The sequence below is a fragment of the Rhinatrema bivittatum genome, chromosome 2 (genome assembly GCF_901001135.1).
Source record: "Rhinatrema bivittatum chromosome 2, aRhiBiv1.1, whole genome shotgun sequence".
Taxonomy (NCBI): domain Eukaryota; kingdom Metazoa; phylum Chordata; class Amphibia; order Gymnophiona; family Rhinatrematidae; genus Rhinatrema; species Rhinatrema bivittatum.
This window is the reverse complement of record NC_042616.1, coordinates 459,830,444-459,858,281: the sequence shown is the minus strand read 5'-3', so window position 1 is coordinate 459,858,281 and position 27,838 is coordinate 459,830,444. Positions and strand designations below refer to the sequence as shown.

Genomic DNA, 27,838 nt, shown 5'->3' with positions numbered 1-27,838 from the left:
TCGGTGGTGGAAAAAGTAATGAGTCGCTGCTGAAAGAAAGAATAGTGAACTATCTACAGTCAGAATTGCTGGACCAGAGGCAACATGGATTCACCAGGGGAAGATCCTGTCAGACAAATCTAATAGACTTTTTTGACTGGATGACTAGGGAATTGGATAGAGGAAGAGCGCTCGATGTCATCTATTTGGATTTCAGCAAAGCTTTTGATACGGTCCCACACAGGAGGCTGGTGAGTAAAATGAGAAGCTTAGGAGTGAGTGCCGAGGTGCTGGCCTGGATTGCAAACTGGTTGATGGACAGAAGACAATGTGTGATGGTAAATGGAACTTACTCTGAAGAGAGAGCGGTGTTAAGCAGAGTGCCACAAGGATCGGTGTTGGGACCGGTCCTGTTCAATATCTATGTGAGCGACATAGCGGACGAGATAGAAGGTAAGGTTTGTCTTTTTGCGGATGACACTAAGATCTGCAACAGAGTGGACACGTCGGAAGGAGTGGAGAGAATGAGACGGGATTTAAGGAAGCTGGAAGAGTGGTCAACTATATGGCAGCTGAGATTCAGTGCCAAGAAGTGCAGAGTCATGCATATGGGGAGCGGAAATCCAAAAGAACTGTATTCGATGGGGGGTGAAGGGATGATATGCACTGAGCAGGAGAGAGACCTTGGGTTGATAGTGTCAAACGATCTGAAGTCGGGGAAACAATGTGACAAGGCGATAGCTAAAGCCAGAAGAATGCTGGGCTGCGTAGAGAGAGGAATATTGAGTAAAAAAAGGGAAGTGATTATCCCCTTGTACAGGGCCTTGGTGAGGCCTCACCTGGAGCTCTGTGCTCAATTCTGGAGACCGTATCTCCGAAGAACAGAGACAGGATGGAGGCGGTCCAGAGAAGGGCGACAAAAAGGTGGATGGTCTTCATCGAATGACTTGAGAGATTGAAGAATCTAAATATGTACACCCTGGAGGAAAGGAGGAACAGAGTGATATGATACAGACTTTCAGATACTTGAAAGGTTTTAATGATCCAAAGACAACGACAAACCTTTTCCGTTGGGAAAAAAAAAAAAATCAGCAGAACCAGGGGCCCGATTTGAAGCTCCAAGGAGGAAGACTCAACCAATGTCAGGAAGTATTTCTTCACGGAGAGGGTGGTGGATGCCTGGAACGCCCTTCCGGAGGAAGTAGTGAAGACTAAAACTGTGAAGTTCTTCAAAGGGGCATGGGATAAACACTGTGGATCCATAAAGTCTAGAGGATGTGAAGGAAGAAAGGGAGGCTTGCGGGAAAGACTGCTACTACCTGGAGATAATACCCATATTCAACAGACATACACACGGTAAATGCGACTCAGACAGTGCTCTATGCTTCAATGGCAAGAGGAAATGTGAATAAAAAGGATTTGCATTCACAAAAAATGCAGGGAGTAGCTTGCTTGTTACGGCGGTTACTACCCCAAACCAAACAAGCCTGATGCTTCACTTTCAATGCATATCCAGTGTTGCTCTCTGCTTCAGCAGCAGGGGGAATGAAGAAAAGTGGATTTATATTCCGACAACAACCAACAAGGACTGAATTCCACAGTCTGGGTAAACAAATAAGAATGGGTGTAGCTTGCTTGCTACAGCGGTTACTACCCCGAATCAATTAAGCCTGATGCTTCACTAAGAAGCAGTTCCAGCACTGCTCTCTACATAAATAGCGAGGGTGGAAGGGAAATAGAACTAAAAGGTTACTAAAGGCCAAGAGTAACATAAGTATGAGAGAGAGAGAGAGAGAGAAAAAAGTGTGAAAGCTTGCTGAGCAGACTGGATGGGCCATTTGGTCTTCATCTGCCGTCATTTCTATGTTTCTATATTGCGACCAGGAATACTGTCTTTAATGTTAAGAGGCGTAGTAACAGACCGCGCGTTGGTCTGAAGGAAGCCCCCGCTAGGAAGTCTAATACCAGATTGAGGTTCCATTGGAGCACTGGCCACTTTAGGGGTAGCCGAAGTTGCTTAACCCCTTTTAGGAAACGGGTCAAATCCGGATGAGCTGATAGACTGATTCGGTTCACTTCGGCTCTGAAGCAGGAGAGGGCAGCTACTTGGACCTTGAGGGAGTTGAGAGACAACCCCTTCTTCATACCGTCCTGTAGGAACACCAGAATCATGGAGATCTCGGCTGTCCGTGGGACTATCTCGCGATCCTCACACCAGGCTTCGAATATTCTCCAAATCCGTATGTATGCCAGAGATGTTGACAACTTGCGTGCGCGCAGAGCAGGATATCAATCACAGCCTTCGTCTTCAGGCAAGTTCTCTCAAGAGCCACACCATAAGAGAATCAAGATGGATCTTCATGAAGAATTGGGCCCTGCTGGAGAAGGTCTCTGTGTGGAGGTAGTCACAGAGGGCTCACCGCAAGGAGTCTTTGCATGTCCGTGTACCATGGGTGTCTTGGCCAATCTTGGGCCACTAGTATAACTATTCCCCTCTGGTGTTCTATCTTTCGGATGACCTTGACCAGTAATGGCCATGGGGGGAAGCGTACAGCAAGTCTTCCTCTGGCCAGGTCTGGACGAGAGCGTTGATCCCTTGGGAGAGTGGCTCTCGTCTGCGGCTGAAGAACCTAGGGCAGAGCTTTCCAAACTTTTCATGTTGGTGACACACTTTTTAGACAAACATAATTTCACGACACGGTAATTCAGTCTACTAGTAAACCAGAGGTTAAAGGTTAAACGAACGAAACATATTTCGACAATTTATGTATGTTTCCTTAAATATATACATAAATAAAATGTTTCACGACACAACCTATCTCATGAAAACCTTAAATTTATATTAAAAATATATATTCCAAGATTCATGTTATTGTTATAATTTATGAGAAACAATAATAAAACAAATTGTCTGTCCCCCACACCCTCATCTCTCTCCTCCCCCCAGCACATGTCTGGCCCCCACACTCATGTACCTCGTCTTTTTGATTGTTGCCAGTTTAAGTGCTTCACTCCCTTCCATGATCACCAGACACTGCTGCTTGCAGTCAGTACTCCTCATGGCCAGGCCTCATCGGCAGCAGCAGCCAATGCAAGGATGGCTGGGCTCGTTTCACCCACCAAGCCCCCCCAAAAAACGCGATTGACAGCAAAAATCACCCAATAATAAGCAACCCATAAACTGAAAAAAAAAAGTGAATCTCTAGGAAAAAAAAAGCCCAAACTCGCATCAGAGTTGACCGGGCTTGCGCGACACACCTGCACACTGCAGGTGACACACTAACGTGTCCCGACACACAGTTTGGAAAGCTCTGACCTAGGGACTTGGGCACTGAGAGAGGTGGCCAGTCGGTCCATAGCTGGGAGGCCCCAGCGATTTACTATCAGTTGGAAGGCTGTGGTCGACAGCGTCCATTCCCCCGGGTCCATGCTCTCTTTCCTGAGGAAGTCTGCTGAGAAGTTGTCTTTTCCTGCAATGTGGGAGGCAGAGATCCCTTGTAGGTTTATCTCCGCCCATGCCATGAGAGGGTCTATCTCCAGAGACACCTGCTGGCTCCTGGTTCCTCCCTGGCAATTGATGTAAGCAACTATTGTAGCATTGTCCAACATTACTCAAATTGCTTTGCCTCGGAGTCTGTGGCTGAATCGCAGGCACTCTGGTCTGACTGCTCAAGTTCCAGGTGGTTTATGTTCCATCCCGCATCTTCCTTGCTCCATTGTCCCTGGGCCATCAGTTTCTGACAGTGGGCTCCCCACCCTCGTAGGCTCTCATCCGTGGTGAGCATGATCCAGTTCGGTGGGGATAGGCTTACTCCTCTACTTAGGTGGTCTTCCTGTAGCCACCACTGAAGCTGAGAACGTACCTCTGCTGGTAGTTGGAGGCGAATTGAGTAGTCCTGGGATAGTGGGTTCCAGTGTGACAGTAAGGAGCACTGGAGTGGTCGCAAGTGAGCCCTTGCCCATGGAATGACCTCCAGGGTTGATGCCATGAGCCCAAGGACTTGAAGATAGTCCCATACCTTGGGGCTTGCACTGGTCATCAATCGTCGTAATTGTTCCATCAGCTTCCTTCTCCTCGGGGGAGGGAGGAAAACTTTGTTCTGTTTGGTGTCGAAACAGGCCCCCAGGTACTCTAAGAGACTGAGAGGGCTGCAGACTGCTCTTGACCGTGTTCACGACCCAACCGAGATCCTGCAGTAGGTTCTTGATTCTGCTGGTCACCTGCCAGCTCTCTTCCGAAGATTTTGCCCTGATTAGCCAGTCATCCAAGTAAAGGTGTAGCAAGATCCCTTCCTTCCGCAGTGTTGCCACCATGACCACCATAATTTTGGAAAATGTTCTAGGGGCCGTTGCTAGACCGAAGGGTAGCGCTTGGAACTGGTAATGGTGAGCCAGTATCGCAAAGTGTAGAAAACGCTGGTGATCTTGATGGACTGGAGGAGCCGACTGACGAGAAGAAGAAATCTTCTGTTAGACCGAAAACAAGAGCGAGATGAAAAAGAGCTTCTAGGTCTAGGACGGTCCTCTGGCAATTTGTAAATCTTATTTTCCCCTAGGGACAAAATTAAATCTTCCAATTCCTTACCAAATAATAATTTTCCCTTAAAGGGTAAAGCCCCTAATTGAGCTTGGAGGATTTGTTTGCGGACCAATTCCTCAACCAGAGAAGTCTGCGAGCCGATACAGAAGCAACGATAGAGCGAGCAGAGGTCCTAATGAGATCATATAAAGCATCTGCACTATAAGCAACTGTAGCTTCCAGTCTACCAGCCTGAGCAACTTCCTCTTCAGAGAGGGAAGAATTGTTTTGTTTTGTAAAGCCTGGACCCATCTTAGTCCAGCTTGCAAAGCCAAGCCAATACACATGGCTGCCCGCACACCAAGAGCAGAAACCTCAAAAATTCACTTAAGCTGAACCTCCAGCTTACGATCTTGGAGATCTTTAAGAGCCGTAGCCCCAGTTACTGGAATAGTAGTTTTCTTAGTGACGGCTGAAACAACGGCATCCACCTTAGGATATTTTAAAATTTCCAAAGCTTCCTCAGGTAATGGATATAATTTTTCCATGGCTCGTGCTACCTTAAGCCCCAACTCAGGAGTATCCCACTCCCAGTATATAAGGTCAGTGAGAGAAAGATGAAAAGGAAATGATGTCGTGGGACCTTTAAGGCCAAGCAACACTGGGTCAACGCCACCCATCCAAGAATCCTTCACTGGAGCCTCGAGACCCAATTCCAGTAAAATTGCTGGAATTAAGGGACTAAGTTCCTCTCTTCTAAACAGGCGGACTACTTTGGGGTCATCCCCATCCGCAACATGAGGGTCTGAACTAATACTCAAAGCAGGGTCTTCATTTAAATCCCCCTCCAGCAAGGACTTGTCCGGGATAGGTAAAGAGCCATGCTCAGAATCATCTGAAGAAGAAAAAATTGTCTGATCCGGACCCGGACGAAGGGGCCGCTTTGGAGCTGACCCCACTCCCAAATCCGTGGAACTAGCCCTTTTAGAGGAACGTGGCTTTAACCTCTGTTCAGATGAGAGACTTATGTCTCTTATGAAATTTCTTAGATTTGTAAGCTTTGCAAAGAAAACGAAGAAAATCCCCTGAAAAGACAGGAGAAGAGGAAGAAGAATCTGAAATCTCCTCCAGGCTTTCAGCCGATAAATATGGCCCTGTTTCGCACGGCTTGTCCCCCCCAGGGACCGCTGGCTGTGGCGACAGTGGAGGCGGGTCAGAAGCACCCTGAATAGCTTGTTGTGTCGCCACCCTCAGAGTAGACAGGTGTGCCTCAGTTCCAGCACTGCAGCGAAATGAGTCCGGGGCAGGAGAGCAGCTGGGCCGAGGTTTTGGGGCCGCGCGAAGTGGCTGAGTCCCTTTTGTTATCGGCAAACTTGATGAGCCTCCCTCCGGGGAGACAGGATGAACAGAGACTCTCCCTGGAGAGACGCGCGCGCGCATCTCCACAAGCACGGCATTAAAGAAAAAAACAGTGCGAAATAAAAGTATGAAAAACTAAAAAACAAAGAAACCCCGGCGAAAAACAAAGGCACGGGCCCACCGAACACCACAAGGTAAGTAAACAATGATTCAGCTGTGAAGAATTATTTTTCTTTTTCTCCTGACCGAAATACTGCGGCCTCCAGGAGCTGCTCCAAGTAGGGTGAGCGAGTCGGGCCCCCCGGTATCACCCCTGCCAGGAGTGGTTGCTAGGTTCAAAACCTCCCCAACTCCGGCAGCCTCAAAAACCAGGAGGGATAGTCCTCCCAAGACTTGGCAACCTCCCGGGAGGCAGTGAAACGGCTGTGAAGAAAAATAATTTATTTTTTTTTTTAAATAACTTAAATGAAAAGAACAGGCTCTCTTCAAAAGAAAAAGAAAGTCTGCAAAAAATTAACTCCTAAACTACCTGACTAAAAAATAAAAAACTACCACTGACTGCAGGGGTTAGGAACATCCACCTCTGCTGAGAGACAGAGAAATACTGATTGACTGCAGGTGGTGCTCCAGGGTATACGTCAGAGTCATTAGAATGTTTTCTCTGCCTCCCTCTGCTGGAATGGTGACATAACCCAGGGTCTGGACTGATCCAGGTACGTACAGGGAAATGCAGTACTTTATTTCTGGACCCACATCTTCAAAGTAATCATTAAGTGGTGGGATTTCAGATTGATTCTACCCCAGAGCTGGGGCTATTGGATTCTTGGAGTAAGCAGGGTTGGTTACCTGTATCAGGTGTTCTCTTAGGACAGTAGGATGTTAGTCCTCACAGATGGGTGACATCACCAGTTGGAGCCCTGCACGGAAAACTTGTGTCAAAGTTTCTAGAACTTTAACTGGCACACTGAACATGTCCAGCATGTCACTATCTGTGTGTCCATGCGGGATCCTTGTTCAGTCTCGTAACAGAATTCATGAGCGAAAATTTTTTTTAAAAACTCATGAGTACCCAACTCCATGGGGTGGCGTGTGGGTTTCCTGAGGGCTAACATTCTGCTGTCCTGGTAAAACACCTGTTACAGGTAAGCAACTCTGCTTTCTCCTAGGACAAGCAGGATGTTAGTCCTCACAGATGGGTGAATACCAAGCTACAGGCTGCTCCTGACAACTACTATGACCAACAGACACCAAATCGGGTGCCACACAAAAGTAACTGCGGTGCTGTTGATATCATGGGGAGACAGCCTGAACCCAAAGAATGGGCCCTAGGCAGGAAGAGTTGGGTTTAAGCCTGGAAGAGGTTGCGAAGGACAGACTGGCCGAAGCTATTGTCATGCCGGCCATCCTTTTCCAAGCAGTAGTGGGCAGCGAACGTGTATAGGGAACTCCACGATGCAGCCTTGTAGATTTTGGCTATAGGAACCGCTCACAAGTGGGCAATCAATGCTGCCATGTCTCTCACATAGTGCGCTTTTACTCGGCCTCCAAGCTGAAGGCCCGCCTGCGCATAGCAGAAGAAGATACAATCTGCCAGCCAGCTGGACAGAGTTTGCATGTCCACTGCAATACCCAGCCTGTTGCTGTCAAAGGATACAAAGAGTTGTGAGGATTGCCTAGGGCCCACTGTGCGTTCGAGATAGAAAGCTAAAGCCCTCTTGCAGTCCAAATTGTGCAGAGCCCATTTGCCCTGGTGAGAACGAGGCCTTGGAAAAAAGGTGGGCAAAATGATAGACTGATTAAGATAAAAATCAATCACCACCTTAGGATGCATAAGCAGGACCACCCTATCATGAAAGAATTTCATATAGGGCAGATACGTAACTAAACGCCTGAAACTCACTAACCCTGCGCACCAAAGTGACCGCCACCAAGAAGAGAACCTTCCAGGTCAGGAAGGTAAGATTGCAGGTGTGCAAAGGCTCAAAGGGGTCACACATGAGCCGTGCCAATACTACGTTGAGGACCCAGGAGGCCGAAGGAGAGGCTTCAGCTGGAGCAAGCCCCGTAGAAACCACCCCACAATGGGTTGCACAGAGATGGGCGTATTACCCACACTCTGAGAGTAAGTGCTGATGGCACTCAAGACCCAAGTTGGTTTTTAACCCTGCCTCTGAGAAGTGCCACAGATAGTCAAGCAACTTCGAAGTGGGGCAGGCAAAGGGATGCAAACCATGACCCTTGCACCAGACAAAGAACCTCCTCCACTTCAGTCGATAAGACTTCCTGTGGAAGGCTTCCTGGAAGCTACCAACACCTGAGCCACATCGTCAGAGAGATCCAGGGGCTGCAGGACTAGGCACTCAACATCCAGGTCACCAAGGCTAATACTCGGAGGTTTGGATGGTGCAGTCTTCCCCAATCCTATGTGATCAGATTGGAAGAGGTCCCCAGATGGATGGGTTCTCTGACTGACAGGTCCCGAAAGAGCAGGAACCAAACCTGCCTGGGCCAGTAAGAGCAACAAATCAAGAGCGTTAACTCGATCGCTGAAATGTTGAAACTTTTCTAATCGTTTTTCAATAAAGTTTAATATTGAATAATTTGTAAGAGAAGATTTTTTAATTAAGTTCTTTAAATAAAATACTTTATGACACCTACTCTGTGTGGATATTATTAAAGTGTTGCTTTTGAGTTTAATGAATTTATAAATGTGAATGTGAATATAAATATAAGGAGTTGGGGGGAAGTTTCATATAAATTCGTAGGTGTCTCCGCACCACGAGTGTGTGGTATATATAATCATTAACGATCCCCCGCCTCCTATGTGAATTTTTTTAAAACATTTTTTTACTAGAGATTCCTTCACCTCTGTGAGCCTCTTCCGTTTGGTGAGCACCCGGTAAATTAGTTTATATACCTTAACAGTATTTGATTTATATACCTTAACGGTATTTAATGCCAAGAATTCAATTATCTATATGAGTGTTTTAAGCTTTAAAAGAGTAAAATTCAGACTTCCCTTTAAGATGTCAGTTGGTTATATTATCCAGATTTAAATGATGGTCCCGACACAGCCGATCCGTGTTTCAGACTGAATGTCTTTCCTCAGGGGCGTGGAACGTTGTAATGCAACCAACTTTTAAGGAATCTGGATGAACTCCATTGAAAAATGCTCTAGCTGTCTTGGCTCTGAGATGGTATTGCTCTGGCTCCGTCTCCGGAAGAGTAGTTAGTGCGTTATGCTGAACCCTTTTTATGTGTCAGCAAAGGAGCAAAGATTGGCCAATGAGGCCAGATGATCCCAGAGGCCAATGATCCCAGAGGCCAATGATCCCAGAGGCGGGGATGACAGGGCTTTCCTTAACCAGCGAGAAGCATTTTGGATTTTCACCTTAAAGACATCAGCCCCTCGGGGAATGAATGATGATCTTAATTGGAACTCTCTGTTATAACACATGCCCCGTGGAACCGCAGCTATCATTTAGTGATATTTGTTATAGGCATTCATACGCCATTGATCGCGACATTTGAAGGTGCCTCACGCGAGCATATAGACCCAGTTTCCTGTCAGGTCGGAGAGCACTTTTAGCCAGCACTATTCTGGCGTGATTACGTCAGTAAATTAACATTTGATCATTGGCCAATCTTTGCTCCTTTGCTGACACATAAAAAGGGTTCAGCATAACGCACTAACTACTCTTCCGGAGACGGAGCCAGAGCAATACCATCTCAGAGCCAAGACAGCTAGAGCATTTTTCAATGGAGTTCATCCAGATTCCTTAAAAGTTGGTTGCATTACAACGTTCCACGCCCCTGAGGAAAGACATTCAGTCTGAAACACGGATCGGCTGTGTCGGGACCATCATTTAAATCTGGATAATATAACCAACTGACATCTTAAAGGGAAGTCTGAATTTTACTCTTTTAAAGCTTAAAACACTCATATAGATAATTGAATTCTTGGCATTAAATACCGTTAAGGTATATAAATCAAATACTGTTAAGGTATATAAACTAATTTACCGGGTGCTCACCAAACGGAAGAGGCTCACAGAGGTGAAGGAATCTCTAGTAAAAAAATGTTTTAAAAAAAATTCACATAGGAGGCGGGGGATCGTTAATGATTATATATACCACACACTCGTGGTGCGGAGACACCTACGAATTTATATGAAACTTCCCCCCAACTCCTTATATTTATATTCACATTCACATTTATAAATTCATTAAACTCAAAAGCAACACTTTAATAATATCCACACAGAGTAGGTGTCATAAAGTATTTTATTTAAAGAACTTAATTAAAAAATCTTCTCTTACAAATTATTCAATATTAAACTTTATTGAAAAACGATTAGAAAAGTTTCAACATTTCAGCGATCGAGTTAACGCTCTTGATTTGTTGCATTATATTTATTATCGCTGTTGCAGTGGCATATTGATTTTTTTGGGCCAGTAAGAGGCCAGGAGAATCATGGTCCCCTGGTTCTGCTGGAGCTTCAAAAGCGTCTTCATGACCAGCGGAAGAGGATACGTGTACAGAAGAACTGTGCCCCAATGTTGGGCAAAAGTGTCTGAGGCTGGAAGTCAGTCTGTCCTGAACAGGGAGCAGAATTTGCTCACCTTGCAGTTGTAGGGGGAGGCTAAGAGATCTATGTCCAGAGCTCCCCACCGGCGGAAGATCCGGCACCCCTGCTAGATCCAGTGACCACTCGCTAGCACATTTTCTCTTCCGGCTAGGTACATCGCTCTCAGGAGCATGCCCTGTGACAGAGCCCAGGACCAAATCTGTACCACCTCTTGACAGAGGAGGAACAACCCAGTGCCTCCCTGTTTGTTGATGTACCACATTGCTACTTGTCTGTCCGGGGACAAATGGTCTTGAAACACCCAAAGGACGTAGCGAATCGCTCGAAGCTCCAGGAAGTTGATCTGACAGATTCCTGAGCCATCCAGTGACCTTGCATATGGAGGTCGTCCACATGCGCCCCCCAACCCAGGGGCGGGGGGCATCGGTGGTAAGCACCACCTGAGGGGAGGAAAGCATGAAAAGGGACACCCTGCTCCAGGTTGGATACATCCTCCCACCAGGACAGGGAGACTTGGAGAGGCAGCGTGACAAATACGTGCCCTGAGATCCTAGGATGATTGCTGCCAACTGTGACCCTAGGGTCCATTGCGCACTATGTATGTACAATCGGGCCAAAGGGGAGACATGGACAGACACAGCCATGTGACCCAAAAGACAAAGCAGCAGATGAGCAGATACCTGTGACAGCTGCAGACCAAGCACACCAGTGAAGACAGGGCAAGCGCTCAATTGCGGGGCAGAAACTCCTTGGCCTGAACCATGTCCAGTCTGGCCCCAAATGAAGCCCAGGTGTGGCGACGGGCTGAGGTAGGACTTGGGGTAATTGATGACAAACCTGAGATTGTAGCACCTGGATGGTCAGATGTAAGGAGTGAAGTGCCCCCCTGCCGAGTGTCGCTTTTGACCAGCCAGTCATCCATGTAGGGGGGGAAGATGTGCACCCCCTGATGTCGGAGGTGCTCCCCCACCACTGCCAAGCTCTTGGTGAAGACCCGGGGGGCTGACGCAAGGCCGAATTGTCGAGAATAGGGCGTAAGCCCCCAGTTCTCTTTGGTATCAGGAAATACCTAGAGTAGAACCCTCTGCCGTTGGCGGAGGGGGAATGGGTTCTACTGCTCCGGCCATTAGAAGGGTAGACAACTCTGTCAAAAGTATTTCCTGAGGAGCAGAGTCCGCAAGGACGTCCCTGAAGTTCAGCCGGTACCCTCAGTGAACGATGAGAACTCCCTGGTCCAATGCAACATGATGTACCCTGCCTCCGACCGGAGGGCAGAATGCCTAGGGTACGGCAATCTGACTCTCACTCCTTCACTCCCATTCAAAACCCTGTGGCAGGGCTCTGCTGGGAGCTGGCTGAGGCCTGGGTGTCCGCTGCTGACAGGAATGACTCCTGGAACCAGCGCGGGGTGTGCGGGCCCACGAGGCAAGAGGGTAGTATTTCCTCTGGCAATGGAAGGATTTCCTCGAGCTTTGTCACAAGGATTTCCTGACTGAGGATGGTGGGTCAGAAGCACTAGCCGACAGATGTTGAAGGGTCACGCCTATACAGGATCTGCCAGCTTTTCTTGGATCTCCAACTGAAGGTCCTAGGCCCGAAACCAGGGCATCCTATGGGCGCCAATGTCTGCTGCAGCCACTCTCGCTGCTGTTTCGAAAACATCCGATGTGGACCTCACCTCGTGTTTTCCTGCCTCCAGACCCTGCTATACTACCACAGAGCACATCCTGTTGTTGAGGCAGGTGCTCTGACAGCTCCTGGACCTGCTTCCACAGGTTCCAATTGTACTGAGTCATATACAGTTAGTAGGAGGCGATACAGGCGATAAGCATAGCGCCCTGATACACCTTCCTACCCAGGGCATCCAATGCCCTGTGATCTCAACCAGGAGGGGCAGAAGTGTGGGTGCGGGAACGTTTGGCTTTCTTAACAGCGGACTCCACCACAACAGATTGGTGTGGAAGATGGTGCCTCTCAAACCTCAATGCCTGTTGGATTAGGTATATGGCATCCGCCTTCCGATTAACTGGATGGATTGATACAGGGTGTTCCCAGTTCTGGAGGAGAAGTTCCTTAAGAATATCATGGACTGGGACAGCCACTATTTCCTTCGGAGTATCTATGAACTGGAGAACCCTCCAGCATTTTATGTTGGGCGTCCTCTTCCACGAGGAGCTGAAATGGGATGGCTTCAGCCATGGCCCAGACAAAGCCCGCAAAGGAAAGATCCTCCGGGGGAGATCTATGCCTCTCATCTGGCAGAGAAGGCTCTGAAAGATCTTCGGTGGCCTCTGAAGAGGATTCCAAGGTATCGCCTCCAGGTGACAAATGGGGCCTCTTCCTCGCTAAGGTCCCTGCCCAGGCCTCTCGGTTTGGGAACAGAGGGCATAGACAGCCCAGGGATGGGATTAGGAAACTCCGGCCATGGCCCCAGTGGCCCCAAAGGTGCCAACGGCCACAGCAAGTCTTCCTCCTCAGAGGACCCAATAATGGGTATTGTTCCAGAGAGGGGCATCAGAGGCCTCTGAGGAATCGATGGTCCTCCCGGCACCGGTTGTGTCGGAAGGATGCCTAAAAGGACGTCAGATGCTCTAGCAGGGGCACCAAGAGATGACGCAGGCTCCGCACTGGCATGGGGACCTGTGCCAGTGACGGTTCGATACCCCACAGGGCTCGGAGCACTGCCACCTGAACCCTGCAGTCCATCTCTTCCTGAAAGTCCGGTGAAGTTAGGATGGAAGAAGGAGGCGTTGTCGTCACCAGAGCTTTCTCGGAGCCCTGAGGAGGCTCGGTGCCCAGCAGAGTCATCGGTGGGGAACACCTGGGACTCCCGGAGCTGATAGAGGACAATGCCTCTTCCCCATGGGGTCACTTTGATGGTGGCATGGCGGCCACCGATGCCACACTGGTCCCGGGGCCGTGTGTCAATGGCGACGGTGCTTGAGGCTCTTCCCCAGCACCAAGGAAGCTTAAGATCCCGACGTCTTGGAGCGCGACAACATCGGAGACTACCTATCTCCTGCTCCTCTCTCTCGAGACGGGCCCGCTGGGGGAGTGGAAAGGGATGACATATCTAACGGCTCCCCCTGGCCTCTAGGTGTCCACACCTCTGATGCTGGAGTAGATGGACCAGACTTTTTGGGCCTAAAAAGCTTCTCCATCTTGTCCAGCTGGGCACGATGGCCTTTGGGGGTCATCTGATCACACAGGTGGGACCCGAGGTAGTCATGTGACACCCCCAAGCAGAGGATACAGACCTCTTGTTAATCAGTAATAGACATGGTCTGTGGGCACTGGAGGCCTCTGATCAAAAACCAGAGACCACCATGAAAGACAGCCAGCAAGCAGTCGATGGCCAGCGGCCACCAAAGAGCGACATGCCATAAATCAACTCCAAATGGAAAACACCTACCACCCTGTTGGATGGGGCACAGACCGGAAAAGAGGGCCCTGGTACAACAAAAAAATCAAAAAATGATCAGGAACTCTTTTGAAGAAAAACAAGAGCAGAGCTCCAGAACCATGAGGCAACTGCATAAAAAAAAGAGCGAAGAGGGACCCTGCTTGGACGCACGAATAGTGGCATGCTGGGTTCCATCTGATGATGGACGCGCGGATGGTGGCATCTGATGATGTCACCCATCTGAGAGGACTACCATCCTGCTTGTCCTAGGAGAAATACTGATGTATCTCGTAAAAATAAATTGTTCAGATAATAGATGTTATTGGCAGCACGGTTTGCCATTGCTACCTTCTGGAAGGATGTTCCCGCCATAACCTACACTGGCAGACTCAGCTGTTTGAGATAACCTGGCTTAAAAAGTTTACTTTCATGCTTATTGAAGTCATGAAGACATATAATATGCATTGGGGGAAATTTTGGGCATCCTACTGTATGCAGATTATTATTATTATTTATTTCTTTTATATACCGACATTCAATCGAGATATCACATCGGTTTCCAGATAACCAAGAGAATAGGGCGTAGTCCGCCCTATTTTACATTATAACATGGTAACAAAAAAAAAACAAAAAAAAAACAATTATAACATTATAACAGTGGTACATGGAACAAAAGGTTATAGGATATAACAAAAGGTTATAGAAAATAACATATGTACATGAATGTGTTGTTGATAAAATAAATTTAGGATTAGGGACTTGTTGGTTAGGTAATTTAGGAATAGAGGTGGGGGGGATGAGGGAAGGGAGGGGGAGGAAGTAGCGGAGTGAGGGATTCAGGGGGGTGAGAAGACTTGAGTATGGGATGAGGTATTACTATGGATTATATATAATTTTTCTCTGATATATTAGGAATGAATGGAACAATGTTTTTAAGACTACTCACTGATGACATTCTAGCATCTATTCAATCTTTTTATGTCTGATCGTTAAGACTGGTGCTATATGATATTTTGCTAAGGTGTGACTCGTGATACCTGAAATTTCATGTTATACTTTGTTTATGGTTAAGCTACATGCAAAATCGTAATTGGATACGATTTACCTTGGATTGGTTATAAATAAAGTTAAAAAAATAAAAAAAACTACTAAAATAATTGGAGGAAGGCAGTGACTGACAAGAGGATCATTGGCTATTGTATTTATATCTCAAATGATATCCTGACTTGAAATATAATTAGAATTTAGGTCCTTAGAGCTCTATGTAAGGTCAAAGGGTATGAAAGGTGCCTGGCACAACTGACCAGAACCACAACTCCCAACTTTTGTGTTACCATTTTAACTCAAGACACTATACAAAGTGCCACATCAGGATCAAATTTGCAAATTTAGAATTTACCATTGTTTTACAAAAATTCTTGAAGTGCTGTTTCTAGAAGTCTAACAAACTAGATCCAAAATTTATTTTAAAAATGCTGTGTGTCAGGATAAGGGGCAGGAATAACCAGGCACCACGGAGCCTACCCAGTTTGGTGCATCTCAGTTTCACTTTTTCTTTCTTCTGCTGCTGAGTGCAGCAAGTAGAGTATTTTTAGAGGTTTATGATCTTTTACTGGGATGGCTTTATATGATTTGTAATTTTTTCCATGTTATTTACCGCTTTGGGAAGGTCTGGTACTGGTGAGACGGTATATAAATATGAAATGAAAGCAATACGAAATTTGCAAAGCACACCAAGCCAATGCTGCTTGCTGAGTGCTCCCTGTGAAATTCTGCATCTGGTGTGAGAAATCTTTACATTACATGCTGTAACTTAGTATACAGCTTTTAAGGAAACAGCACCTGGATGAGAATTACTTAATGGTATACAAGATTATAAACACATATAGAACTAATGGAGACTGCTTTCTGCTAGGCATGCTTGTGCACGAGAACACACCTATGTGGATGCCCCCCCCACCCCCAAATAAAAAATACCCTTGTCATGATCCTGGAAAACTGGTATGAACAGGACACCACAGTTATTAGGGACACACGCAGATGGTGATCTCATAGGCTTAGTTTTCTTTCTTAAAAAAGGTTAAAAGGAGTAAAATAATTTTTATCTTTATGTGCCCTTTAAACACCAGAACAGAACCCTACATACAATAAAAGAATCCAAAACTTTGCCCTGAAATAGAAATATTTTACAAGTGAACAGGGAAACAACTACAAATTCATTATATACACTTTGCACACCACGAGCATTTCCTTGGCACTTGGCAGCAGTAGTCCCCATGTGATTGGTGCAGACTATTTTCTCATGTTCCTTGCATCCAGAACAAGCCTAGCCAGAGGAGCAGCTATCAACATGAGAACCATAACAGAAGGGTCTAATTCCATGCAAAGTGGCCTAACCTGGTTTATGGGTCCGGCTTGACTTAGTTGTGCAGGGTGCTGGAGAGGGGTTGTCGATCGGGGTCCCATCGATGGCATATGTATGCCCATCGGTCCAAACTGATTCACTCCTGTTTGCCCCCAAAAAAGAAAACCAATCCAGATGTTATGACAAAATATACTGTAATATCTACTTCTGCTTCAGCAAACTTCCTTCCTGAAACTTGCATGAACAACCAAGTCATACCAAGACCACACCACCTATGCCACAATATGCTCAATAGAAGCAGATGTTATGCGTTTCACCCTAAGATCTAAGAGGAAAAAAAGAGTTGGAGATACCTCCTCTGCCTCAAAGGTTCAGTTCCCAACTTGCAGATGTCCTTTCAAAATTTTCCCATTTTTTTAGTAAATGTTTTTCCCAAATACCATATACTTGACACATGGGCAAGCTGGGACAGGAAGACAAGGTGAAATTACTACTTACCTGATAATTTCCTTTCCTCTAGGGCAGTCAAGCCAGTCCATTATGCAGATGGAGACAGAGATCCACAAGCTCGCTGATTTCACTCCTCATACAGCCTCATGCTGACACCAGCCTGCCAGTATGTGCTGCAAAAGCTAACTTTGAAAGACCAGATACAAATTACTCTGGAACGTATATACACTATTATTAACCCCCCCTCCTTTTTTTTTTTTAAGCTTCCATAAGGCCAAGAATTCAAAGGATCAAGGGAAAACAGCAAACAAATAACCAGGATGAGGTGAAACCCCCCCCTTTTTTTTTTTTTTTTTAAACGTACCCAATGCAGATGATCTGCACTCAGTCATGTGACAGTTCTCTTATTATACACCCTCAAACTTAAGAGGGCTCTCAAAACTGAACAAGGAGAGAATTAGCAGAGTCAGGAGAATGGACTGGTCTGACTGCCCTAGAGGAAAGGAAACTATCAGTCATGTAAGTCATTTCATCTTCCTCTGTGAGTCAGGCGAGTCCATTACGCATGGGATGTACCAAAGATATTCCCTGTGTGGGCAGGAAGTTGCTCAGCAAGGGGAGGTGTAAGATGGCAGCATGATAGAGCATGGTTCAGGGCTGCTGTGCTGTTTCTTCAATTTCCTCAACTTATTTGTCAAGTCTTCCAAACACAAGGAGAAGGTTAGGGTTTTCCCCTCTGACTCACCTGCCTTCCTGGTCAAGAGCTGATAACTCTGTTCATGCCTCTCCGGTCTGCTGAGTTGGGGGAAGAAGTCCCTGCTGAAGGTCTGTGTGTAGGAGCACCCGATCCTCTTGGGAAGATTTCCCTCAGCCCACTGGACCATCAATTAGCGTCGGCAGAGAGACCAGACTGTTTGCTAGAGCTATCCACTGCTAATGGAAGTGATTTCACCATGGCCATGATGGAGGGGGCCAGCAAGGTGTAGGCATTTCTGCAGATTCCAATGGCAATGGAGGAATGTGAGTGCTGGCATTGGAGTATTTTCATTGTTTTTCACTGCTGAAGGCAGTGACTCCGGCAGTGGCTCCAATGTGGACAGCTCAGGAATGCACGGAGATTTTTTCTCAGGTGGGACAATCTTCTGTTCCTGTTGAGCTCCCTACCACCTTAACCAAGCCGGCGGTTGTAACACTGGATTCCCTAAGCCAGTGATTCCCAAACCTGTCCTGAAGGACCCCCAGCCAGTCAGGTTTTCAGGAAATCCACAATGAATATGCATGAGATACATTTACATGCACTGCCTCCATAGCATGCAAATTTTCTCATGCATATTCATTGTGGATATCCTGAAAACATGACTTGGCTGGGGGTCTGGTAATAAGATCACCACTTTAGAAGTGGGCATGAAAGATATCAAATTATTTAATTCCGCTGTTGCAAAGGAGCACTTAGATTATTCCAGGAGACTTGAACATTTAGAAAATCATTCCAAGCATTTGAATGTTTGTATTTTTAACATCCCTAAAATTATGGGCGAGATGCCGTTTATGACACCAAGTATTTTCTGGACATATTACATTTTGACTCAGACCAAATTCCCTTGATCAATAATTTTTTTCTGCCTAGCTCTACAAGTTTAAATTTGCAACAGAATCAGTTTGGTTTGTACCCTTTGACTAATTTTTTGGAAAAGTTAGGGCCTGAAATTATAGAATGAGGGGTTTTGATGGTTTCCTCTGTTACTAAACAGGATGTCAGTAAGGTAATGAAATTGTATCTTCAGAACCTAAGTTCTTTATTTAATGCCAAGCTTTAAGAATGTTTCCAGTTCTATCGAAAATCGCACAAGAGAGGAGGAAAGGATTTTTATCTTTGAGGCAGGAAGTTGTGTCATTAGATGCCTCTTATGTTGAGGTACCCATGCAAATGCATGGTTAAATATGATACATATATTTTTTTCACTCAGAGCAATTTAAATTCTTCCTAGATTTGAAAAGACTGACATTCACCAGCTCTTATTTCAGTTAGTACAGACCTTGAAATCTTAAGCCATTTCCTAAGATATAATTCTTTCAATCTCCTTGATTCTGTATTCCTCCCTCTTTTTCTTACATCTGTTGTAAGTTTTGTTGTCCGCATTGTTAATATAAGCTATTTTGAATGTGTATTTTTCCTTTTATAATTAAGAGCATAAATGTTAAGTTTCTGTAAAGTAAAAATTAATACTAAGTTAAAAAAATATAAAAAAAAGTTACCACAGTAAATGAGGCTTCCACCCTAACTCAGGCATCCAAACGATTAGTGCCTCACAAAAGAATGCAATGATGACCAAGTCACCACCTTACAAATCTCTAGCAAAGACACCAGCTGAAGCTCCGCACATGAAGTAGCCTGCAGCCTGGTGAAATAAGCTCAGATCTGCTTTGGTAAGTGTATTCTGGCTTCTACATACACTGCCATGATCACCTCTGTGATCCCGCGCACTACTGTAACCCTGGCTGCCACTTCACCTTTATACACACCTCCATACAACACAGAGATAAATCAGACTTCTGAAATTCATTAAATGATGAGATACCACACAAGATGGCACCAAACATCCAAGGGATGCAAAAGCACATATTCTTCCACATCTTGCTGCTTATCCAAGGATGGCAAGGATATCACTTGATTCATATGAAAACGAAACCACCTTTGGCAGAGAGGAAGGCACCATGCGAAGCTGTACCTTATCCTGAGTAATCGTCAGAAAGGGCTCTCTAAGATAGTGCTTGTAATTCTGATACCCGCCTATATGCTGAACATCATCTTAAAAGTGAGAAAATGCAAAGATACCCTTTTAAGCGGAGTGAACTGCCATCCTGCTAAAAAAAACACAAAACAAAACACAAAAACAAAAAACAAATTCAGATCCCACAAAGAAACTAGAATCCGCAGCGGTGCTTAACACCTCATAAGAAACAAGACATCAGGGTGAGAGGACAGAAAACCATCCTGAATCCTTCCTCTAACTGGAGAGTGCCACTACTTGTACTTTCAGCATACTGAGGGTCAAACCTTTGGAACACGTCTCCTGCAGAAAATCCAAAACCTGTGACACAGAAGTTCAGCTCAGCACACTAACCCTTGAAAACATTCCAAACACACACATAAGCCAAGAAAGTGGCAAATTTCTTGACCTTCAAAAGTGAGGCAGCTACAGCTGATGAGTAAGCTTTCTTTACCATATAGGCCCTTTCAAGGGCTGGACCATAAAACAGAATCAACCTGGATCCTTGTGAGACACAGGACCCTGGTTAAGTAAGTTCCCAAGTGTTGGAAGGTGCAGCAGATTGTCAACCAGAAGGCACAATAGGTTTGCATACCATGTTGAGGCCAATCTGGAGCCTCCAAGAGAAGACCCAGATGCCCTGCAATTTTCTGAATCACTCTGCTTATCATGGGCCAAGGGAGAAACATAAGGTTTTTGCTCCCATCCACTCCTGAACTAGAGCATCAATGCCGGAAGATTTCAAATCTGTCCTGTGACTGAAGAACCTGCTCACCTTTGAATTCTCGCCTGTCACCATCAAATCCATGAACAGAAGACCCTATCTGCCGCTATGATGGATTACTGTAATGCACTCCTACTTGGTCTCCCTGTTACCCACATCAAACCTCTACAACTCCTTCAAAACGCTACTGCACGCATCCTCACTAATGCCAATAAGAAAGACCACATTACTCCCACCCTCATTAATCTCCACTTGCTTCCCATTCACTCACGAATTATTTACAAAACCCTTACCCTCATCCACAAAAGTATTACTAACGAACATTACAACTGGCTAAACCCACTTTTCCTCCCTCGTACCTCCACAAGACCCACCCGCTCCTCTCTCCGTGGAACCCTTATTCCTCCTTCCATAAAATCCACAAGACTCATCTCCACCACCAATAGGGCCCTCTCCTTCGCAGGCCCTTCCCTTTGGAACTCCATGCCTCTTGACCTACGCACCGAAACCTCCACACCCACTTTCAAAAAAACTCAAAACCTGGCTCTTCCTCCAAGCATACCCCCAATCATCATCATCTCCTACTAACACCCTAACCCGACCACCATCTCTCACCAACACCCCCCCACAGGACCTACACCCAACACCCACCCCCTCTAAGGAACTACAAACCTAAAAAATGTTACTTAGTACAACCGCACACATTTTCCCACCTCAATTATTGTTTTGCGCTTATACAATTTTGTATATAACCTTTGTAAATATCAATTGTTCCTCGAACCCCTGTAAATATCTTTTCCTTATGTATCCATTTTCACCCTCCCCCCGCCCCCTCCTTTGTCTCGTCTACCCCTACCTCCCCAATTTATCTAGTTATTTGCCCTGTTACTGCGTTTATGTTACACACTGTTCCTTGTAAAGGCTTTGCCTATATATCCTTTGGTTGTAAGTTATCTGTAAACCGGCACGATGTGCAAACGGTTGTCGGTATATAAATAAAATAAATAAATAATAAAAATAAATAAATAAATGAGGTAGAACTGGAGTCAGAGAGATACTGAAGGGGACACAGGTGGCACACCGGTATGTATGGGAATGCCTTTTCAGTTTTCTCTGACTCCATCTCCTGGAAGGGAGGCATAACCCAGGAGTCTGGACTGATCCTGGTACGTACAGGGAACAGCAGATTCTTTCTCTGCGGAGGAGACTGGGTGTTGGCTCTGTGGTGCTGAGGAACTGTTCCCCTGCTTGCTATTGAGGTGCTGATGGTGCCACAGGTGCGGGGAGGAACAGTGTTTGCATGCAGCAAAAGCAGCATGACCTTCAGCAGTCTCCGTCAAGCATGGTCGCACCAGCAGAATGACCCCCGCAGGACAGGGTCTAACGCTGAAATTTATGGTTGTTACTGTCATCTTGGCTTGGGTACAGGTCAAATCTGAGGGACTGCAGCTGGGATACTGGGTTATGTACAGTGTCAGTGAAACTTTCTCTGTCTCCATCTGCTGGCAGAGAGGCAAAACCCAAGAGTCTGGACTGATCTGGGTATGTATAGGGAACTGGAACTTCACCACTTTTGATTGATTCCTACTCCCTGCAAAAGACCCGTAAGCCGCTAAAAAATTCTGTTTATTAGAGGGACGATGATCCCGGCAAGTGCAATTGAAAAGAGCAATTTCCTGGCTCCTGCCAGTGCTCAGGGGGAGGGAGGCCACCCTCTCCTCTCAGTTCTCTCTAAAACAGGCCCAGTAGACTCATCTGCTGGAGAGGGGGTCAATGCCGACGACCCAGATACCCCTGGAATGTATAAATTCATGGCTCAGCACTTCCCCTCTGGCTGCAGAGCATTCTGCAAATAAGTGCTGGTCATTTCCTGCCTGCAACTGCAGGCTGCACCCAGAATAGAAAAAGAAGACTTCTTCCTGTGCGACGCAGTGGATGCCATTTTAAGAGCACCACGTGACATATGCAGCCACCTGAGAACAGTTGCCCTGTTTTCTGCTCAACTGTGACTCCTCCATGCTGCAAATGCTGCAGTTCCAGGACCCCCCCCCCCCCCCACTACTCCTTAGTGCTGGCTGCTTCAATCGCAGCACCTGGGGGGGAGGGGGGGGGGGGGAAGTGACCCAAGGCACAAGAAGAAGAAATTGAGAAATTACTTACCTGATAATTTCGTTTTCCTTAGTGCGGACAGATGGACACAGGACCAATGGGTTATGCTCCTCTGCCAGCAGATGGAGACAGAGTCAGATTTCAAAGCTGACGTCACCCTAGCTACACCCCTGCAGTGACCTCAGCCCTTCAGTATTCTCTTCAAAAGCCACTGTGGACATACTATTGAAAAAATTGATTTAAGATATGATTAAAAAAGGATAACCATAACTGTGCTCAACCAAACACAACCTCAATAAGAATATAGATGCCCAGAATTAGGGCTTGCCCGTAATCTCTTGCAATCGATATCCACTCCATGGGCGAATCCTTGGCACAGTTCTTAAGCAGCTGTGGGCAGGATGCTGAGTCCATCTGTTTTCACTAAGGAAAACAAAATTACCAGGTAAGTAATTTCTCCATTTCCTAGCATGTAGCCAGATGGACTCAGGACTAATGGGATGTACAAAAGCTACTCCCGATTGGGTCGGGAGGTTGCCCACGGTCCGGTTAACACCACCCATGCAAAAGCTGAATCCTCTCGGGCAACAGAACCTGGAGAAGGTGTGCAAGGAGGACCATGTCGCCGCTCAGCAGATATCGACGGGAGACAGCAGACTACCTTCCACCCATGAGACCGCCTGAGCCCTAGTGGAATGAGCTTTAACCTAAGAAGGCTCCCGTGACCACCTCCTTAAAATCCAGCAAGCTATGGTAGCCGGCGAAGCTGGTTCACCCCGCTTCCTTCTACAAGTAGGACTAATTCCCTGTGGTGATCGATTCTGCGAATGACCCTGCCCAGCAGGGGCCACTGAGGGAAGGCATATAGCAACTTCTTCCGGCCAGGTCTGAACAAGAGCATCAATCCCCAAGGAACACTGATTGAGATGCAGCCAGCAGGTCGATTGATGGGAGACCCCAGCAATCTACTATCAGCTGAAAGTTTTTGGCTGACAACACTCACTCTCCTGGATCCAGACTCTCCCTGCTTAGAAAGTCTGCTCTGACGTTGTTTTTTCCTGCAATGTAGGAGGCTGAGATCATCTGTAGATGTATTTCCACCCATTCCATAAGGAGATCTATCTCCTGTGACACTTGCTGGCTCTTTCTTTCACCCTGGCGGTTGATGTAGGCTACCATCGTTGTGTTATCAGACATTACACAGTCCGCTTGTCCCTGGAGTCTGTGGCTGAATTGTAGACATACCAATCTGACTGCCCGGGCTTCCAGGCGGTTGATGTTCCAGAGGGCCTCTTCTTTGGTCCAACATCCCTGAGCCATCAGTTCCTAACTGAGCTCCCCAGTCCTGGAGGCTCGCGTCTACTGTGAGGACCAGGCAGTTTGGAGAGGGCAGGGGTACATCCCTGCTCAGATGAGCATCCTGTAGCTACCAAGTGGAGGTGAATAGAATAGTCTTGAGACTACAGGTTCCAAGAGACAGTAGTGAGCGTTTAAGTGGTCGCATGTGTGCCCTCACCCACGTTACTACCTCCAGGGTTGCCGCCATCATACAGAGAACGGGGAGACAGCTCCATGCCGTCAAGTGTATCGTGCTCAAAAATGTCCTTATCTGCATGGTCGGAAGGAAGACCTTGCCCTGCTTGGTGTCGAACCGGACTCCCAATATTCCCAGGACTGGGAGGGGTTGAGACAGCTTTTGTCCAGGTTTACAATGCAATCATACACATTCATACTCCGCAGCGAAATCTGTGTTCAGCTGGTACGGGACTCCTTACAATTCCCTCTGTCGCCACTGCCAGACTTACTTCTGTCAGGGAAAGGGCCGTTTCATTAGTTGGTCCAGGATTATGGAACTCATTACCTACTGAATTAAGACTACAGAGTGATTTGAATTTAAGAAAGCACTGAAAACTTGGTTGTATGTACAAGCATTTCAAGTAGAAGCCAGCTAATTTGTTACGTTATTTTTTTTATTTTAGGTTAAGGACTTTTGCTTTTACATTTGAGTATTTTATTTGTTATGTAATTTTATTTTATTTTAAGTATTTATATGATAGAAGTTTCTTTCATGATTGGTTTAAACTTTATTGTATTCTGTTTTATTATGAAAAATTGTATTTTATGTTTCATTTCATTTTAAAGAAATATTGTAAACCGGTATGAAGGTATACCCCATCATCGGTATAGAAAATTAAGAAATAAATAAATAAAATAAATACAACCCAAGCGAGTTCCTGAAGCAATGAGGTCACACTGTTAGTCACCCGAAGATTCTCTTCCAAGGACTTGGCTCGGATCAACCAGTCGTCCAAGTACGGGTGCACCAGAATTCCCTCTCTCTCAGTGCTGCCGCTACAATTACCATAACCTTGGAAAATGTTCCAGGGGCGGTGGCTAGGCCAAAGGGCAGAGCCCGCAACTGATGATGGCGACCCAGTTCCACAAAGCAGTGTTCTTGATGGATTGGAATTTGTAGGTAGGCCTCGGATACGTTAAGAACTCTCCCGATTGTACAAGCATTATCACAGAATGTAGGGTTTCCATAAGGAAATGATTCACTCGTAGATAAGAACATAAGAAATTGCCATGCCGGGTCAGACCAAGGGTCCATCAAGCCCAGTATCCTGTTTCCAACAGAGGCCAAAACCAGGCCACAAGAATCTGGCAATTACCCAAACACCAAGATGTTGGTGGACGCTCTTGAGGTCCAGGATGGGGTGAAAGGAACATTCCTTCTTGGGTACGATGAAATAGTTGGAATAATGCCCCATATTTTCCTGGGGATTATAGCCCTCATCCGGAGTCTTAAAAAGACTAGTCTCCACTGCCTGCTTCTTGTGCTAGCAGTGGCAAAAAGACATCATGAATATTTCCTGAGGAGTGCTGTGAAATTCCAGCACATATCCTTCTAGTTTGACCTCAGTACCCATTTGTACAACATGATCTCAACCCACCTCTGGTAGAAGAGGGACAGTTGACCCCCTATCACCTCATTCCGAGGGTGGGTCAACAAATTTTCATTGGGGGGTTTGGGACGGATCTGAACCCAAGCCTGCCCCTCTCTTGGGCTGTCAACTACGAAAGGACTGAGACCTCCCAAAGGGAAGACCTCTGAAATGTCAAGTTTCTGTAGGGGCGAAAGCATTGGGAGCCCTTGGATCGACCCGATAGGCAAGGGGTACTGTAAATGCTTTCTCTTCTTCTGGTAGCCGGGGAACTGGAGATTTGTCCCATTTAGTGGCCAGCTTTTCCAATTCGTTTCCGAAAATAAGTGATCCTTTAAAGGGCATCTTTGTAACATTTGCCTCGGAGGTTGCGTCGGCTGACCAATTCCACAGCCATAGCTGTCTGCTGGCCGCCACCACTGAGGCCACTCCTCTGGCCGAACTATGGACTAGATCCGAGCCCGCTCAGCTAAAAAGGCGGCAGCGGGTTCCATAACCACTCTGGAATTCACCCCCCACCCAAGTCATCCACCCCCTGAGAGAGGAGTAGGCACAAACGAGCGACCAGGGCACAACAAGAAAATGTATAAGGTCATTGCTACTGCGCCAAAAGGCCTGTTTAAAGATGGACTCCATCTGTCTATTGTGCGCATCCTTTAAGGCTGCTCCTCCCTCCACTGGAATAGTTGTTTGCTTAGAGACAGCACAGACCAGCGCATCCACTTTAGGAAAACGCAAACGCTCTCTCACCAGTGGGTATAGAGCTTCTAACGCTCACCCGCCTTTAAAACTTGCTTCTGGGGCATCCCATTTCAGGTCAATCAAGGATGGCTTCAAATAGTAGAAAGTAACAAGTGTCTTTCTATAGGGAAATCAGAATGGGATTCTTCTTTGGCTCAGTCAGAGTCCACCCCTAGAACTCTCAGCATCTTCAGGGTCTGGGAAACTAGGGCCGGCAATTCGTCTCTATGGAAAAACCATAATATGGTCCAATGTGATTCTAAACTAGGGGGAATTTCCCCATCTTCCAAGGAAGCTGTATCATCCTCTTCGTCCATGCCTTCTGAGTCCCTGCCAGGAATACCCTTGGTGAGGCGAGGCATGCCTCAAGATCTGCTGAAAGGACAGGGAGAGGAAGGACTTACCAACTGTGGTTCCATCTGGACAGGGACAAGTGAAGTAGCAGACTGTGCCTGTACAAAGGCTTTAAGGCCCTGGAAAAATTCCACCCAAGAGAAGGCCGCCAGGTCCATGTCTAGCCCAGGAGGTACTGGGGTAGGTGCCGCTGAATTTCCCTCTCCCATGGATGACCCATACCCGGGGGGTTACTCAGATCTGGGGTACTTCCAATTAAGGCTATGGCTAACCCATCCTCTGAATGGGAGGACCCAGGCTTAGCAAAGTCTGGGAAGGCCCACTCTCCCTGGGCTTCCTCACAGTACTGACATAAGTTGGAATCCAGGTCAGACTGTGAAGCCTTAATATGACAAGCAGCGCAGAAAGAAAGGCGCTTATTTGTCTTAGCTCCCTGAGTCATTGGCGGCGGTAACTGTGTGTTCTGTTGGCTCGCGCTTAAAATTTTATACACACAGATTCTGGGTGCCTAGGCAGACGTGGCAAAGCACACGCATAGCCCGTGCACCCGGCTTTACCTGTATTCTGCGCTTAGTAGGTTGTACCCATATGTTCGCGCGACACGTGCGCACTGCGTGTACCAACGTTCTATGGAGGGCAATACGGCACGCAAGATGGCGCCACTGTGGCCTACCACATGGTGTGCAGACCAAACCTAAAACAAGACCAAGCCCATATGGGGACCACTCAACCCACTCGAAATCCCACTTCCCCTTACCCCAACAGGAACGGGAATGACACTGATACAACATGCCGAGCTAGGAGACTGGAGGAAGTCTTACCGAAAACTCTCTTAATGTCTCTGAATCAGGAGGTAAATCTCTCTCTGAACTCTTCTCGGGGCTCAGCGCTTACCGACTGAGTACAGAGATGGTCTCCGGCTGCAAGGGGAGAGGGCTTTGGCCGTCACCAATGTGTTTGGCTTCCTGCACCCGCTTAAGCAGTAAAGTCTACGCCGGGAACCAGCTACCGGACCAAGGCACCCTCTGAGGGGTCTCGGAAATCGCCTCAGGAATTCTCAACTGGGGAGGGATCTTTAGGTCTCCTTCCAAAAAGTACAGCAATCTCAATAGGGAGAGGTACATCCACCATCTGCCGGAGGAGAAATACTGAAGGACTGAGGTCACTGCAGGGGTGTATCTAGAGTGACATCAGCTTTGAAATCTGACTCAGTCGCCATCTGGAAGGGGAGTATAAACCATTGGTCCTGAGTCCATCTGGCTACCTGCTAGGAAAATACAAATAATCTTACCTTTCTGGAAGCCCCTCAGCAAATTGTCTAATTACCAAGGGGAGAAGATCCCAATCACCTCTGGACCCCTGCCCCCCCCCCCCCCCCCCAACCCGATGCTAAGGGCCAGCATCAGTTCCCTGCCTACTGAAGGAGTGAATTGGGCTGTCACCCCTGGAGCTCACAACCTAAGCTCAGCTAGGAGTTGTCCACAACATACAGTCAAGCAGGTCCAACATCTGCTGGAGACAGAATACTGG

The 27,838-nt window shown here is 46.7% G+C and overlaps 1 protein-coding gene across 4 annotated transcripts in view; it reads right to left on the bottom strand.

The window, feature by feature from the left end:
* Positions 1–27,838, bottom strand: part of EP300 (E1A binding protein p300) — a 466,384-nt gene that overhangs the window by 172,822 nt on the left and 265,724 nt on the right. For all 4 annotated transcript variants that reach the window (XM_029590455.1, XM_029590457.1, XM_029590456.1 and 1 more), the window contains exon 12: positions 16,247–16,356. In XM_029590455.1, coding sequence (XP_029446315.1) covers positions 16,247–16,356 — 110 coding nt within the window. The remainder of the gene's footprint in view (positions 1–16,246; positions 16,357–27,838) is intronic.